Below are 18,002 nucleotides of genomic sequence, written 5' to 3'. Positions count from 1 at the left end.
TACAGGACAAGCATGAAATGTCAAGCCTCCTCATCTCTATTCGTGGCCATTTATAGCTACCAATAGCACAGCTGCCTTTCTCTCTAGTTCTCTCTCTACCCTGTCTCTTTCTCTCTGTCTATTTTTACCTCCCCTCTTTTCTCTACCTGCTCTCATTTCTCTTTCTCTCCACCTCTCTCTCTCTTTCTCGATCGCTCAATTTCTCCTCTTGCTGGGTCAACCTCATTTCAGTCTCCATCACCTCAGCTTCTCTCCTCCCCATGTGTCCTAATTTCTCTCTTTCTCTCGCTCTCTCTTCTTCTCTCACGCTCTCTCTCTTTTCCTCTCTCTCTCTTCCTCTCACACTCTCTCTCTCTTCCTCTCTTTCTGTCTCTTACTGTTTCTCTCTCTTTGTCATTGTGTCCTTTAGCTGTCTTCCAACAGGCTTGCACCAGCACCCCACCCTTACTGTTTCTCTCTCTTGTTTGCTCTCCTTTTCCCTCCCTCTTTCTCTTTCCTCTCCCTGTCCTCTCTCTGACCCACTAATGAACTATGCAGCTCTGAAACACAGTACATGTACATACCTCTACTTCCTTGTTAGCAAGGGCACAATGCTGTAAATGATTAGAAAATAGCCATTTTGTAATACATTAACAGAACTCTATCATAGGTCTAACTGGGATTCTTTTGAATAAATATTTCTTTAAAATATTTTGGATTATATTAAAATCCTTAACTGTAAATTACCTAGATCTTTTCTGATAGATGACATAATAAATTACCAATCTGATCTGATAACAATGTGTTTATAACCATGTTTTCATCCCAGCAGGTCCCTGTGAACCTGGGCTATAAGAAGTCAGACACCCTAACGGAGAAACCATGGCACCCTGACCCACCTGATGCCCACAGCAAACTACCTTCACCTGCCCAAATGAACCAGGCAATCGCCTCTGACCCCACAGCTTCATCCCCCCATTCCCCCCCTCCCTCATCACCCCATTCCCCCTTGGTAAAGGACCCTAGCAGTGAGGCAGGTGTTAAGGGTGATGGAGGTATGCTAAATGGGGGAGTACCTACAGTCACCTGCCATCCTACCAGACTCACAAAGGTCAAAGGTCGCAAACAGAACTGTTCTTCCTCAGCCGCCCCCACTAACGTGAACTCAACAACAAGACCTCCAGCCTCCAGCCCCCATCAGGCCGACCTTGCAGCCCAGGACAGGACTACAGGCTTCAGCTGCCCTCCTACACCACCTCCATTCACACCTCTACTTCTAGACCAGAGAGGAGCCCCAGTGGCTGATGGGAGACTGAGTCCTGCTGCCTCCCTCACCAGCCTGAGCAGGGGACCATTACGACCGTCCTCTGTGGGAAATGAGAGAGGGAAGGAGGAGAAAGCCAAGAAGAAGAAAGAGAAAGATGACAAAGTGAGGGGTGAGAAAGGGAAGGGTAAGAGAGGGGAGAAGGGGAGAGGGAAGGAGGACAGAGGGAGGAATGAGAGTCCAAAGATGGACAGAGATGAGAGAGGGAAGGAAGGAACTGGGATGGATGAGAGCGGGAGGGATATGATGGGGAAGGAGGAGAGAAATGGGGACGAGGACAAGGAAAGAGAGAAGCCCAGAGACTTGAGGATGAATAAATCGCCCTCTTCTACAAAGTGTCAGATGTCTGAGGTTCAGAGCAGGAAGACAGGTACACCCAGCCCAGACCTGACCAGCGGAACATGGGAATCAGATGATATTGGTGTCCCCTCAAGACCCACCGTCTCTCCCTCCAACCCATCCACTGCCTCCTCTCCCCTCACTTCCCTCCCTCCTCCCCCTCTCTCTGTCCACTCTTCCTCTCCTCCTACCTCCCCCCGAGAGCAGGACAGCCGTCCGCTGAAGAAGCGTAAAACCCGACGGCCAAGCTGGACCAGGCTGGTGAACCGGGCACAGAGACTGGCAGAGAACCCAGATGGCCGCCAAGATGGCCCCTTAGTTGCCCCACAGACCCCCACTACCCCCCAGACACCCGCAACTACTAACTCACCCAACTTTCGGTCAGCTGAGTCATGCCTATCCCCCTCCATTCCCCCACCCTCCAGTCCGTCCTCCCTCTCCCTTTCTACCTCCACCCCTGTGAGACCCAGACCAGCAGGGCGATCCCCATCCCCTACCCAGTCTCACCTGTTGACCTCTGACCCTAGCCCTTCACCTGGACCTGGCCGTCCTGTCTCTCAGGCCAGAAAAAGGGGTCGCCCCAAATCCCAAACCTCGAGCTTGGACGAACCCCAACCCAGACACTCCCCTAAACCTACCCAAGCTGAGATGCTCCCTCATGGGCATGATGAGACTCCGGACCCCCATGTGCTCAACCCAGTGCTGGATCACAGTCCCACCCTCACCAATCCCTCTAGCCCCAACCCCACGCCCAGGAAACGAGGTCGCCCCAAACGGCTGCCCCCCTCCCCCCTCCTCCCCAAACAGACTCCCCAGGACCAGAACAGGGGTACACTGACCCCCTCTGGAGGTGAGGAGGGGGGTAAAGACTTCCCCTCTGAAAAGGGGAACAGGAAGCTGAGGATGAGGAGCATCATAGGAGAGATGAAGAGGAGGAAGAAGAGGAGGCTACTCAGGGAAATGCTTTCTGGGTGTGGAGGGGGGAAGGAGGGGAGAGGAAGAGAGGGAGGTAGAGAGAACTCTCGTGGGTGTGCAGGAGGGGTTTGTGGATCGGCCACAGCACCCTCCCTGTCCTCCTCCTTTGGGGGTAAACTAGGTCCCCAGATCAACGTGAGTAAGAGGGGGACCATCTACATGGGGAAGAGGAGAGGACGCAAACCCAAAGCTCCAGCTAACTCTAACCCTGCCTCTCAGTCCACACTGTTCACCAGTCTCTCTAGTTCCTCTCTCTTCTCCTCTCCCCAGGCCCATCCTCCCCTCTCTCACCCATTCCCCTCCCCATCTCTCACCCACTCCAGTGGAGCCCAGAGCCCTTACAGTGATGGAGGCTGCACAGAACCTGCTCCCTCCCTCTTCCTCCCCCACACCTTCTCCCTCCCCTCACCCTCCTCCTCCTGTGCATCGCCACGTCCTCTCTCCTCCTCCTTCTCCTCCTGCTCATCCCTCTCTCCCTCCCTAAAGAGGAGTTCTCCAGGTCAGGGACGACATCCCCTCTTCCACCATCCCTCCAGCAGACTCTCTTCTCCTCCTCTTCCTCACCCTCTTTACCCCCATCTGCCTGTCTTCCCCACACACCTGAAAGAAGCCACACCCTCACCTATCAGTAAATCACACAGCAAGGAGATGTTGCCTAGTGATAGTGTGATTGGAATGGACCACAACACTATCTCAGAGAGGGGGGAAAGGAGGGGCCGAGGGAGAGGGGGGGTAACCATGGGAATGACCTCAGATGTCACCCGGTCAGTGTTCCGGACAGGTTTAGGGGTCAACCTGAAGGGTCAGAGACAACCCTCACCCTCCATGTTACTAGAACACCCCCCTCCTGTACCCTCACCCATCAGAGTGTCAGCCTCACCCCCCCCTCCCCCCTCTGCCTCCCACAGACACACTCCTCCTTCTGACTTAGTGGAACCCAGAGACAGACACAGGCACAGGCGGAGGGGGTACGAATGTCCCTATACCTGCCCCCCCTGCCCCTGCCTAGGGCACAACCAGCGCTCCCACCTGGACCACTGCCCCTGCCTAGGGCACAACACACACAAGAGACAGAAACACAAACACAAGAGGAAGTACCAGCACCTGCTCATGCATGCGCACGACCCAGACTTCCTCTCTGAACTGGACGATCTCATTGGGCAGTTCAGCGAGGTCCGCATTGGGCGCCACCGTGATTGGGCCAAAGCTGGATTGGGGCAGGATCTCGATGAGAGTGGGGAGAAAAGACGGCACTCTTCCTTATTGCCATCGCAAAATTTCCGCTCAAACGTTTACAGAATCGACTTGAGTGGATACTACTCGCCTCACCCCCTGTCTTACCCCCCCCACCCCTCCTTCTCCCCGCTCCACCCCCACCCCTGCCACGGCCTGCCTTATGGCAGCAGAAAGCCAGAGCTGAGGTTGAGGTGTGGCTGTCCCACCAAGCCCTGTGAGTCCTTAGACCAGGGTGACTGTGGCCAGGGGCGGAGGTGTGCCTTACAGGGTATCACAGGGCACCTCCACCCCTCCTCTCTCAGTACCCCCCTGGCCTCCGCCACCACCTCTTCCACACCCCCCATGCCTCTGGGTTTTGGCTACTACAGAGGCTATCCTCTGACCATGGCCCATTACCCAAATCCCCACCCCTCCTTTCCCCTGCCTCCCCCTCACCCCTACGCCCCCCACCTCCACCCCCCTCACCTCCTCCTCAACCCAGCCAGGTTCCACAGGAGGAGGAGCAGGCAGCTGAGGGAGGCTGGGTTGGGTGGAGGTGGAGGTGAGGACGTGGGGGTTATGGGTGAGGGAAAGAGGGCCGGGGTCCGTTCCTGTCCAGCAGGGTCCGTCCCTGGTCGGTCCTGTGTCTGTGGGGGGAGTGAACACAAGCTCAGACACAAACATCGTCACAGACAGCGTGATCGTGACGGAAAGGAAGAAGAGGATGAGAGAGTTGCAGGGTCACAGCTAAGGTCAGAGTTCACCACAGGGTCAGGAGGAAGTAGAAAGACTGGAGGACAAGGGAGTGCTGGGTTGATGGAGTCTCCACGGCAACATAGGCACGGCAAATACCCCTCTTCTTTCTTCTCTGCTTCTGCTAAACCAGCCTCTTCATCATCATCATCAGAGAGGCTCAAACACACACCCCTCACCTGTCTTGGCTCCTCTCACCTGTCCTCTTTCGGGGAGGGCTGGGGGGTTCGCCAGAACCCCTGGCTGAGGAGAGGGGGGCTGGGGGCAGGATTCAGACCCCTCGATCCCACCTGGGGCACTCTGACAGAAGAGCAGAGGACAGCCGCTGTGGGGGGGTCAGAGAGAGAGTCGGGGGAGAGACACACACCCTGTCACAGCACCTTCACCCCCCCGACACACACCAACCTCTTCACCTCCTCTGCCACCAGTGGGAGGGGCATGAGGAGCGGAAGAGACAATTGGAGACCAGGGAGTCAAGACGGGTCACTGAGGAGTGAGGAGCCATCACAGACAGAGAGGAGAGGCACAGGTGAGTGACTGAGTGACTGACTGAGTGAGTGACTGAGTGAGTGACTGAGTGAGTGACTGAGTGAGTGACTGAGTGACTGAGTGACTGAGTGACTGAGTGACTGAGTGACTGAGTGAGTGAGTGAGTGAGTGAGTGAGTGAGTGAGTGAGTGAGAGTGAGAGAGAGAGAGAGAGAGAATAGTATTGAAGCCAGGCACCCAGGCTAGACATACTACAGTGACAGCCGGTTTTCACATAGCAGAGACAGTAGTAAGGTTGGTAGACTGTCCTTCTCTCAGGTCTATGTAATCAGTACATCAAACATTATATTGGGGAGGAAATTAGTCTCTGTTATTTTTATTACCACAGCAAGTTAGAGACTTGAACAGAGAACCTGCATGACACATGAACTGTCACATATACACGCACGCAGGAGAGGGGGGCTGAGGGCAGTACACTCGCACATTATTTTCCCCTCATTTATTGGTTCATTCTCACAGTCTGTTAATAACCCTTCCAGTCAGATCTGCCAGAGATCTTAGAAATGTCTCTGGTTGTGAAGTTGGCTGCCTGCTGTGCTGTTTGAGCCCTGGGCTATGAAGCTATGAGCAGAACACAGTCATTAGTTAACCACCAGTCTCTATGTATAGTCCTGTTCATGTGTCACTGTCTCAGCTGCTGTTTGTCTGCCTGCCTGCATGGCCAATGTACTGTACACTGTCTACCTGGCTGGCTGGCCAACATACTGTACACTGTCTGTCTGGCTGGCTGGCCGGCCAACATACTGTACACTGTCTGCCTGGCTGGCTGGCCGGCCAACATACTGTACACTGTCTGTCTGGCTGGCTGGCCGGTCGGCCAACATACTGTACACTGTCTGTCTGGCTGGCTGGCCAACATACTGAACACTGTCTACCTGGCTGGCTGGCCAACATACTGTACACTGTCTGTCTGGCTGGCTGGCCAACATACTGTACACTGTCTACCTGGCTGGCTGGCCAACATACTGAACACTGTCTACCTGGCTGGCTGGCCAACATACTGTACACTGTCTGTCTGGCTGGCTGGCCAACATACTGAACACTGTCTACCTGGCTGGCTGGCCAACATACTGTACACTGTCTGCCTGGCTGGCTGGCCGGCCAACATACTGTACACTGTCTGCCTGGCTGGCTGGCCGGCCAACATACTGTACACTGTCTGTCTGGCTGGCTGGCCGGTCGGCCAACATACTGTACACTGTCTGTCTGGCTGGCCGGTCGGCCAACATACTGTACACTGTCTGCCTGGCTGGCTGGCCGGCCAACATACTGTACACTGTCTGCCTGGCTGGCTGGCCGGCCAACATACTGTACACTGTCTGCCTGGCTGGCTGGCCGGCCAACATACTGTACACTGTCTGTCTGGCTGGCTGGCCAACATACTGTACACTGTCTGCCTGGCTGGCTGGCCGGCCGGCCAACATACTGTACACTGTCTGCCTGGCTGGCTGGCCGGCCAACATACTGTACACTGTCTGCCTGGCTGGCTGGCCGGCCAACATACTGTACACTGTCTGCCTGGCTGGCTGGCTGGCCAACATACTGTACACTGTCTGCCTGGCTGGCTGGCTGGCCAACATACTGTACACTGTCTGCCTGGCTGGCTGGCCGGCCGGCCAACATACTGTACACTGTCTGCCTGGCTGGCTGGCTGGCCAACATACTGTACACTGTCTGCCTGGCTGGCTGGCTGGCTGGCTGGCAAACATACTGTACTGTACACTGCCTGGCTGGCTGGCCAACATGCTGTACTGTACACTGCCTGGCTGGCTGGCCAACATACTGTACTGTACACTGCACGGCTGGGCAACATACTGTACTGTACACTGCCTGCCTGGCTGGCTGGCCAACATACTGTACTGTACACTGCCTGGCTGGTCAACATACTGTACTGTACACTGCCTGGCTGGTCAACATATTGTACTGTACACTGCCTGCCTGGCTGGCTGGTCAACATACTGTACTGTACACTGCCTGGCTGGTCAACATACTGTACTGTACACTGTCTGCCTGGCTGGCTGGTCAACATACTGTACTGTACACTGCCTGGCTGGCTGGCCAACATACTGTACACTCTCTGTCTGGCTGGCTGGCCAACATACTGTACACTGTCTGCCTGGCTGGCTGGTCAACATACTGTACTGTACACTGCCTGGCTGGCTGGCCAACATACTGTATACTGTCTGTCTGGCTGGCTGGCCAACATACTGTACACTGTCTGCCTGGCTGGCTGGCCGGCCAACATACTGTACACTGTCTGCCTGGCTGGCTGGCCGGCCAACATACTGTACACTGTCTGTCTGACTGGCTGGCTGGCCAACATACTGTACACTGTCTGCCTGGCTGGCTGGCTGGCCAACATACTGTACACTGTCTGCCTGGCTGGCTGGCCGGTCGGCCAACATACTGTACACTGTCTGCCTGGCTGGCTGGCCGGCCAACATGCTGTACACTGTCTGCCTGGCTGGCTGGCTGGCCAACATACTGTACACTGTCTGCCTGGCTGGCTGGCCGGTCGGCCAACATACTGTACGTCTGCCTGGCTGGCTGGCTGGCCAGCATACTGTACACTGTCTGCCTGGCTGGCTGGCTGGCCAACATACTGTATACTGTCTGCCTGGCTGGCTGGCCAACATACTGTACACTGTCTGCCTGGCTGGCTGGCCGGTCGGCCAACATACTGTACACTGTCTGCCTGGCTGGCTGGCCAACATACTGTACACTGTCTGCCTGGCTGGCTGGCTGGTCAACATACTGTACTGTACACTGCCTGGCTGGCTGGTCAACATACTGTACTGTACACTGCCTGGCTGGCCAAATAACTGTACTGTACACTGCCTGGCTGGCTGGTCAACATACTGTACTATACACTGCCTGGCTGGCTGGCTGGCCAACATACTGTACTGTACACTGCCTGGCTGGTCAACATACTGTACTGTACACTGCCTGCCTGGCTGGCTGGTCAACATACTGTACTGTACACTGCCTGGCTGGTCAACATACTGTACTGTACACTGTCTGCCTGGCTGGCTGGCCAACATACTGTACTGTACACTGCCTGGCTGGCTGGCCAACATAATGTACTGTACACTGCCTGGCTGGCTGGCCAACATACTGTACTGTACACTGCCTGGCTGGCTGGCCAACATACTGTACTGTACACTGCCTGGCTGGCTGGCCAACATACTGTACTGTACACTGCCTGGCTGACTGGCTGGCTGGGCAACATACTATACTGTACACTGCCTGGCTGGCTGGTCAACATACTGTACTGTACACTACCTGGCTGGCTGGTCAACATACTATACTGTACACTGCCTGGCTGGCTGGTCAACATACTATACTGTACACTGCCTGGCTGGCTGGCTGGCCAACATACTGTACTGTACACTGCCTGGCTGGCTGGTCAACATACTATACTGTACACTGCCTGGCTGGCTGGCCAACATACTGTACTGTACACTGCCTGGCTGGTTGGCCAACATACTATACTGTACACTGCCTGGCTGGCTGGCCAACATACTGTACTGTACACTGCCTGACTGGCTGGTCAACATACTATACTGTACACTGCCTGGCTGGCTGGTCAACATACTGTATTGTACACTGCCTGGCTGGCCAAATAACTGTACTGTACACTGACTGGCTGGCTGGTCAACATACTGTACTGTACACTGCCTGCCTGGCTGGCTGGTCAGCATACTGTACTGTACACTGCCTGCCTGGCTGGCTGGTCAACATACTGTACTGTACACTGCCTGGCTGGCTGGCCAAATAACTGTACTGTACACTGCCTGGCTTACTGGCTGGCCTGCCAACATACTATACTGTACACTGCCTGCATGGCTGGCTGGCCTGCCAACATACTATACTATACACTGCCTGCATGGCTGGCTGGCCTGCCAACATACTATACTGTACACTGCCTGGCTGACTGGCTGGCCAACATACTGTACTCTACACTGCCTGGCTGGCTGGCCGACATACTGTCCTGTACACTGACTGGCTGGCTGGTCAACATACTATACTGTACACTGCCTGGCTGTCTGGCTGGCTGGTCAACATACTATACTGTACACTGCCTGGCTGGCTGGCCAACATACTGTCCTGTACACTGGCTGGGTGGAAAAACCCTAGAAGGAAAGGCTGCTCAGTCAGTGTTAATGTTGGGGAAATATGGGAAGAAAGGAGATACTTGAGGAGAAGTGATGGATAGTAGGATGGCGGGGGACTGATAGTGAGGGAGGAGAGGGAGGGCAGAGGGAGGGAGGTAGAGAGTCGCACATCATCTAACCAGACACATATGTGTCTGAGAACACACACACACAGCCCAGCACACACATTTCTAATGTATAATTTGTGTGTGGGTGTTTGCATGTGTGTGGGTGTTTGCGCGTGTGTGTGTATACCAGAGAGGGCTTGTGGGAGGAGATATAGGTGGACGGGCTCTTTGTAATGCCTGGAATGGAATCAGTAGAATGGTACCAAACACATCAAATACATGGAAAGATTGACTCTGTTCCAATGATTCTATTCCAGCCACTACAATGAGCCCGTCCTCCTAAAGCTCATTCCACCAGCCTCCTCTGGTGTGTGTGTGTGTGTGTGTGTGCGTGCGTGCGTGCGTGCTTGACTGCTTGTTGTTATTCCCAGAAGGGGAGTATATGATTTGAGGGGAATACCAGGCAGCAGTGCAAAGGAAGTGTAGAGTCACCCCATCAGTTACTGATACATATACATCTCTCCTCTCTCTCTCTTCCCCTCTCTTTATTTCCCAATCATTCCCTTTCTCCTCCCTCTGTCTCCCACCTCTCTCTCATCTCTCTCTCTCGCTCCCTGTCCTTGCTCCAATGACTTCTCTCTGGACTCAAGACCCACACTATGACCTGAGCAGGAGGCAACTGAAGTGGCTGAGAACTGGTCAACGTTTTGGGGCTAAGAGAGGGCCTGGACGACCCAGGAAGAACCCTCTAGCCTCCCCTTTGGTCGCCCCCTTCCTCTCTCCTACAAGCCAACCAAACCCTCCAACTGAGACAGACGTCAAGAACAGAGATAGAAACAGAGGAAGAGGAGGAGGAGATTCAGTACAAGAGGTGATTGAAGCTGTGATTCAGAGCCAGAGGAGAAGACGGAAGAGGAGGCACATTGAGAAAGAGGAGGTTGAGCATCCATCTTGTCTCCAAAGGTAAACCGTCAGAACTCACCTTTATCCCAACTGACCCAGTGAGTGCCCTCGCAGATGGTCGCAAAGTTTAACACAACAACATTTCACTCCCACAGCGATCAAAGCGTTACTGAGAAAGTCTAGAAAATGCATGCTATTTTACATACCCTGCAACTAGCTGCTAGATGTGCACTGAAGACGTAATACTTCACACAGACAACGTATATTAACACATGGTTGACAGCACTGTGTGCTAAGCCAGTGCCCTTTCTCTCTATCCTATCTCTCGCTCTCTCACTTTATTCCTTCCTCTTAGTTCTGGTGAAGGTGAGCCAGTCACCCACACCCCCTCCATATGCACAGGCCAATCAGAGCTAACCCAAACTCCATCCCTAACCCCGGGCAGCCAATCAGATAAGGGAGCTGACCAGCTGCCTAGGAAGAGGTTTCAGAGGGCGGGGCTCTACTCAGATGACTACAAAACTACAGAGTGAGTTATCATGCACCTGTTCATACAAACTAACTTCACATACTCTGAATTGATTTCACAAATGGTGTGTATTCTATTAATTTAATTGTGTAAATGTGTCTCTTCCACAGTCCCTCTCAGAACCAGCTGAACAGAGAGAGACTGGAATATACACCAGGAGAACAAGACTACAGCCTCCTGCCTGCTCCCATACATGTTGGTGAGTGAGTTTTTATTTATTTTTAAATTATTTCACCTTTATTTAAACAGGTAGGCCAGTTGAGAACAAGTTCTCATTTACAACTGTGACCTGGCCAAGATAAAGCAAAGCAGTGCAACACAGACAACAACACAGAGTTACACATGGAATAAACAAACGTACAGTCAATAACACAGTAGAAAAAAAGTCTATATACAGTGTGTGCAAATGGCGTGAGGAGGTAAGGCAATAAATAGGCCATAGTAGCGAAGTAATTACAATTTAGCATATTAACACTGGAGTGATAGATGTGCAGATGATGATGTGCAAGTAGAAATACTGGTGTGCAAAAGAGCAACAAAAGTAAATTAAAACAATATGGGGATGAGGTAGGTTGTCAGATGGGCTGTGTACAGCTGCAGCGATCGGTAAGTTGCTAAAATAGCTGATGTTTAAGTTAGTGAGGGAAATATAAGTCTCCAACTTCAGCGATTTTTGCAATTTGTTCCAGTCATTGGCAGCAGAGAACTGGAAGGAAAGGCGGCCAAAGGGGGTGTTGGCTTTGGGGATAACCAGTGAGATATACCTGCTGGAGCGCGTGCTGTGGGTGTGTGCTGCTATGGTGACCAGTGAGCTGAGATAAGGTGGTGATTTAACTAGCATAGACTTATAAATGACCTGGAGCCAATGGGTCTGGCGACGAATATGTAGCGAGGGCCAGCCGACGAGAGCATACAGGTCGCAGTGGTGGGTGGTATATGGGGCTTTGGTGACAAAACGGATGGCACTGTGATAGACTGCATCCAGTTTGCTGAGTAGAGTGTTGGAGGTTATTTTGTAAATGACATCCCCGAAGTTGAGGATCGGTAGGATAGTCAGTTTTACGAGGGTATGTTTGGCGGCGTGAGTGAAGGAGGCTTTGTTGCCAAATAGGAAGCCGATTCTGGATTTAATTTTGGATTGGAGATGTTTAATATGTGTCTGGAAAGAGAGTTTACAGTCTAGCCAGACACCTAAGTATTTGTAGTTGTCCACATATTCTAAGTCAGAACCATTCAGAGTAGTGATGCTAGTCAGGCGGGCAGGTGCCGGCAGCGATCGGTTGAAGAGCATGCATTAAGTTTTACTAGCGTTTAAGAGCAGTTGGAGGCCACGGAAGGAGTGTTGTATGGCATTGAAGCTCATTTGGAGGTTAGTTAACACAGTGTCCAAAGAAGGGCCAGATATATACAGAATGGTGTCGTCTGCGTAGAGGTTGATCAAGGAATCACCCGCAGCAAGAGCATCATCTTTGATATATACAGAGAAAAGAATCGGCCCGAGAATTGAACCCTGTGGTACCCCCATAGAGAGTGCCAGAGGTCTGGACAACAGGATTTGACACACTGAACTCTATCTGAGAAGTAGTTGGTGAAACAGGCGAGGCAGTCATTTGAGAAACCAAGGCTGTTGAATCTGCCGATAAGAATATGGTGATTGACAGAGTCGAAAGCCTTGGCCAGGTCGATAAATACAGCTGCACAGTACTGTTTTTTATTGATGGTGGTTATGATATCGTTTAGTACCTTGAGCGTGGCTGAGGTGCACCCATGACCAGCTCGGAAACCGGATTGCACAGCGGAGAAGGTATGGTGGGATTCGAAATGGTCCGTGATCTGTTTGTTAACTGGGCTTTCGAAAACTTTTGAAAGGCAGGGCAGGATGGAAATATGTCTGTAACAGTTTTGGTCTAGAGTGTCCTTTGAAGAGGGGGATGACCACGGCAGCTTTCCAATCTTTAGGAATCTCGGACGATACGAAAGAGCGGTTGAACAGACTGGTAATAGGGGTTGCAACAATGGCAGCAGATCATTTTATAAAGAGAAGGTCCAGATTGTCTATCCCAGCTGATTTATACGGGTCCAGGTTTTGCAGCTCTTTCAGAACATCTGCTATCTGGATTTGGGTGTAAAGAAGCTGGGGAGGCTTGGGCAAGTAGCTGCAGGGGGTGCGGAGCTGTTGGCCGGAGTTGGGGTAGCCAGGAGGAAAGCATGACCAGCTGTAGAGAAATGTTTATTGAATTTATCGATTATTGAGGATTTATCAGTGGTGACAGTGTTTCCTAGCCTCAGTGCAGTTGGCAGCTGGGAGGTGCTCTTATTCTCCATGGACTTTACAGTGTCCCAAAACTTTTTGTACTTAGAGCTACAGGATGCAAATTTCTGTTGGAAAAATCTAGCCTTTGCTTTCCTAACTGACTGCGTGTATTGGTTTGTGACTTCCCTGAAAAGTTGCATATCGCGGAGACTATTCGATGCTAGTGCAGTCCGCCACAGGATGTTTCTGTGCTGTTCAAGGGCAGTCAGGTCTAGAGTGAACCAAGGGCTATATCTGTTCTTAGTTCTACATTTTTTAAAAGGGGCATGCTTATTTAAGACGGTGAGGAAATTACTTTTAAAGAATGAACAGGAATCCTCGACTGATGGGAGGAGGTCAATATCCTTCCAGGATACCCGGGTCAGGTCGATTAGAAAGGCCTGCTTGCAGAAGTGTTTTAGGGAGCGTTTGACAGTGATGAGGCGTAGTCGTTTGACTGTGGACCCATAGCGGATGCAGGCAATGAGGCAGTGATTGCTGCGATCCTGATTGAAAACAGCAGGGGTGTATTTGGAGGGCAAGTTGAGGGTGCCCATGTTTTCGGATTTAGGGTTGTACCTGGTGGGTTCCTTGATAATTTGTGTGAGATTGAGGGCATCTAGCTTAGATTGTAGGACTGTCGGGGTGTTAAGCATATCCCAGTTTAGGTCACCTAACAGAACGAAGTGTGTGTGTGTGTGTGTGTGTGTGTGTGTGTGTGTGTGTGTGTGTGTGTGTGTGTGTGAGAGAGATTGTGTGTGTCAGGTTTTTAACACCCCCATTTCTCTCACAGGGAAGTACCTAAGAATGAGACGTATTGACTTTCAGTTGCCCTTTGACGTCATGTGGCTCTTCAGGCACAACCAGGTGTGTAACACACACACTATACACACACACACACATACACATACACATACACATACACATACACATACACATACACACACACACAGAATAAACTCACTCACTTGAATGACCATGTCTCTGTGTGTTCCAGCTCCACAAAGAGCCAGATGTTCCTCTGACCAGAGAGATCTCATCCTGTGAGTACCCTAAAGTCACAGAGTACCCTATAAAGTCCTGTATTTGCATGCGGTGCATACGTACACAACGTTTATACTGTAGTGTGTACATCAATACTTGACTTCAACATGACATACCACCCTACTTGGTTGGGGGGGGGGGCATCCCACTGTTGCAGTGACACGTTGAAAGTGTCTGTGTGGAGGGGTCCATACCTCATTATCTCTCTGTCTGTCTTTGTTTTCCTCCCAGACCAACCAAAAGAGAAGAGCCTGTCCAGTCCCCAGACAGGGGTGTCCCTCCCTCCCTCTCCCCAGGAGGAGTGTTCCAGTCCCAGTAAGAAGCTGTTTCCCTACCTGGACATGGAGCCTATGACCACCAGTGACAGGTAAAGACAGAAGACAACCCGCCATGTCAATACACATGGACGTGCAGACTAGTAGTTTGTGTGCATTTCTCAAAATAATGATCTTATTTATGTATTTGTTTGATTGTCAGGGTGTTCGTCCTGAGGCACCGCGTGTTCCTTTTGAGGAACTGGGAGAGGGTCAGAGACAGACAGATACGCCTGAGGAGGGGGAGAGAGGGGGAACGAGAGAAAGATGGAGGAGGAGTTTCCAGCTATGTAGCTACTGGGGACAACAACAGCCACATCATGTCAGGTCCATGAAGCAAGTGTGTGTGTTAGTTTAAGTTTTTGTAGGTGTGTGTGTGTGTGTGTGTGTGTGTGCGCTCGCACGCCTGTGTGTGTGCACCTGTGTGTCAGTGTGTTTTATTTTAAATGTGTTCATTCAGTAGTATTGTACTGAGTGTATGTTTATATGGACATAGATGTGTGTGTGCACCTGTGTGTCAGTGTGTTTTATTTTAAATGTGTTCATTCAGTAGTATTGTACTGAGTGTATGTTTATATGGACATAGATGTGTGTGTGTTCGTCTCAGTGCTCAGTTTAGCTCTCTGTTTTACAGTATTTATTGAGCCATATCATATTCAGCATTACACACACAGCAGTTTTCCAACCACAGAAATAAGTGCTTTCCCATTTCTGTCATCTCTTCACTACCGTCCAAGAACATCCAGCTAGGTTCAGCTTTCCCCATAAACTATCAACCAAAATGTATTTCCATCAAACAGTCTCCAGCAAAGAACAGACATTCATAAGGGAATTTTAAGGACATCTACTGTATATATAAATATATATATATATTTCCACACCACACACACACACACACACACAAAATACCATCCATGGGCACTAAGGTTCTTTCCCCTCCCTCTAGGTCGACAAATGGCGGTGAAGAAGAAGGTTGTGTGGATTAGTGAGCCCCTTCGTGATCCCCAGTGCCCCCATAACCCCCTCAGCACCACGCCCCATGTGAGTGCTCCCCTCTGAGTGCTCCCCTCTGAGTGCTCTCCTCTGAGTGCTCTCCTCTGAGTGCTCCCCTCTGAGTGCTCCCCTCTGAGTGGTCCCCTCTGAGTGCTCTCCTCTGAGTGCTCTCCTCTGAGTGCTCTCCTCTGAGTGCTCCCCTCTGAGTGCTCCCCTCTGTAATGTAACTGTAAAGATATTCACTCATTAGTGTCTCCCATGAGGGCTGTCTTGAAGTATTCATATGGAGTTCTTTGTCTGTGTCACTAATTCTTATAACTAACTCCTGATGTCGCATCTACCCCCACCACAGCTCACTGAGAACAGACAAGAGGAGAAAAAACAGGTGGAGGAGGAAGAGGAGGGCTGGAGGGAGGTCCGGAAGGAGCGACTGAACAACATACTGCTGAAGCTGCGGCAGACATGATTGGTGAGAGAGGACAAGGAAGGAAGGAGGGGGGAAATTTCAGCTCAGTATCTCTTCTTCTTCCAAGTAGCTCAGTTCAGCTAACTTTGCACTAGTGTTGGGGGGGGAAACGCTACCCTGAAATGATTTGTTATAAAGATGATTTTGGGCTTTGTTTCTGAGAGGAATGAGGGTGTTGTTTACTGTACCATTGAGAATGATTGACAGACAGTCAGCAGACCAGTGACAGTCTGATTTAATAGTCAGAGAGGGCGGAAGGGATGGATGGAGACCATAGAGTCTTAAGGCTAGATTAAATTCGTATTGTGGAAGATCCGCGTTGTAGCTCGATTTAAATGTAAAGGAAATGTTCCCGTGTTCTCGCAGATTACATTCAGACTACATTCAGACTACATTCAGACTACATTCAGACTACATTCAGACTACATTCAGACTACATTCACGGTAAACGCTGCATGTCGGCTCAATCTGAAATGACCATGACAATAAAAAATTTTACCCCCTTTTTTGTGATATCCAATTACGATCTTGTCTCATCGCTGTAACTACCCAATGGGCTCGTACAGGCGAAGGTCGAGTCATGCGTTCTCCAAAGCGTGATCCAAGCGACGCTTCTTAACACCTGCGTGCTTAACCCGGAATGTATTGGAGGAAACACCGGCCAACTGACGACTGTCAGCTTGCAGGTGCCTGGCCTGCCACAAGGAGTCGCTAGAGCGCGATGAGCCAAGTAAAGGCCCCCCCCCCGGGCCAAACCTTCCACCAACCCGGACAACCCTGGGCCAATTGTTTGCCGCCCTATGGGACTCCCGGTCACAGACGGTTGTGACACAGCCTGGGATCAACCCCAAGCTGTAGTGACACCGCAACACTGCGATGCAGTGCCATAGACCGCTGCCATAGACCGCTGCACCACTTGGGAGGCCTACCTCTACATTTATATGCAGATCTTCTGCGATACTTCCGCAATACACAGCCCCTATGATTTGATTCAATCCCTGTTGCTGAAGTACGGCGCTATAGTGTGATTCAACTGTAAAGGTAATTTCCAATTGAGCCGACATATGCAGTTTTTCAGTGAATTCAGTCTCCGCTAACGCGGGAACATTGCCTTGTTCTCTTCAGCTCTACGTATTGAATGTAAAAGTGCCATGTTGTAAATAAACTGACGCCTAAGTGAGTTCAATCTCCAAAAGCAATACGTCCTGTAAGGATTTCAGTACAATAACTTTAATATCACTACCAGTACCAGCTAGAGACCCTTCTATGTATCAAACCAAGTAGTTTTTATTGCCTTAGTGAATATGATCATTTCAAGATCGTTATATTGTACCAATGATAATGCAGTAACATTGACCTAAGTAATGTAATGAATCAGTTTCATAATTGATAGTTATTATCTAAGCGTTAAAGTTAATAGTCAAAGGCCTTCATTTTGCTACAAAGTGTTAAACATAACTGACCTATGTTGAATATGACTTCTCTTCATCTGTATACTTTTTCTGACTGATGGAATGTTCTTTTTTATTTGGTCAGACAATCAGGAAAATGAATTGAATCTGAGATTTGTAACCGTTCATTTGTACAGTTCTCTTTGGTGCAGTTTCTAGTTTGACTTTGAACACTAAGTTGAATGTTTTATAGTTGACCTGTGTATTTGCTTCACTCACTATTGCCAACGGGTGATGACGAATATTATAGCATTCATCAATATAGTGAAGGGTTATTTATGTAGTTTGCATGAAATGTAACTTTGGGCTGGATTCAATCCGTATCGCAGAAGATCACATTAAAGTGTAAAGGTCATTTATCGTGAATTCAGTCTCCACGAACGCGGGAACATTGCCTTTGAATTTAAACGGAGCTATAACGCAGATCTCCCATGATACTTCTGCGATGCGGTGAGAATCCAGCCCTTTGTTGTACAATTTAAATTGCTGCTTATAACCTGTCTTTGGAGAAAATACCACAGAGTTCATCTGACAGAATGTCATTTCAAACATTGACCTTATTATCATAAATAAAATATCAATAACAATAAAATTGTGTTTTTGTTTACAAAGCATTGTGGACTTGTTATATTCTCAACCACTTAACCCTATCAC

The 18,002-nt window shown here is 50.4% G+C and overlaps 1 protein-coding gene across 7 annotated transcripts in view; it reads left to right on the top strand.

The window, feature by feature from the left end:
- Positions 1-17,959, top strand: part of LOC110520835 (histone-lysine N-methyltransferase ASH1L) — a 35,029-nt gene extending 17,070 nt beyond the window's left edge. For 3 of the 7 annotated variants that reach the window (XM_036967919.1, XM_036967917.1, XM_036967924.1), the window contains 10 exons: positions 809-5,114; positions 10,006-10,318; positions 10,614-10,787; positions 10,898-10,986; positions 13,874-13,947; positions 14,078-14,123; positions 14,356-14,491; positions 14,602-14,765; positions 15,385-15,479; positions 15,784-17,959. In XM_036967919.1, coding sequence (XP_036823814.1) covers positions 809-5,114; positions 10,006-10,318; positions 10,614-10,787; positions 10,898-10,986; positions 13,874-13,947; positions 14,078-14,123; positions 14,356-14,491; positions 14,602-14,765; positions 15,385-15,479; positions 15,784-15,897 — 5,511 coding nt within the window. In that variant the 3' untranslated portion in view covers positions 15,898-17,959. Of the gene's footprint in view, positions 1-808; positions 5,115-10,005; positions 10,319-10,541; positions 10,788-10,897; positions 10,987-13,873; positions 13,948-14,077; positions 14,124-14,355; positions 14,492-14,601; positions 14,779-15,384; positions 15,480-15,783 lie in introns of those variants that run through there. The other 4 variants (XR_005040454.1, XR_005040455.1, XM_036967926.1 and 1 more) reach the window with 4 other exon arrangements.
- Positions 17,960-18,002: the final 43 nt, after the last annotated feature.

Source organism: Oncorhynchus mykiss, chromosome 3, assembly GCF_013265735.2.
Source record: "Oncorhynchus mykiss isolate Arlee chromosome 3, USDA_OmykA_1.1, whole genome shotgun sequence".
Taxonomy (NCBI): Eukaryota; Metazoa; Chordata; class Actinopteri; order Salmoniformes; family Salmonidae; genus Oncorhynchus; species Oncorhynchus mykiss.
The sequence above is the reverse complement of the archived record's forward strand: the minus strand, read 5'-3'. Positions and strand labels throughout refer to the sequence as shown.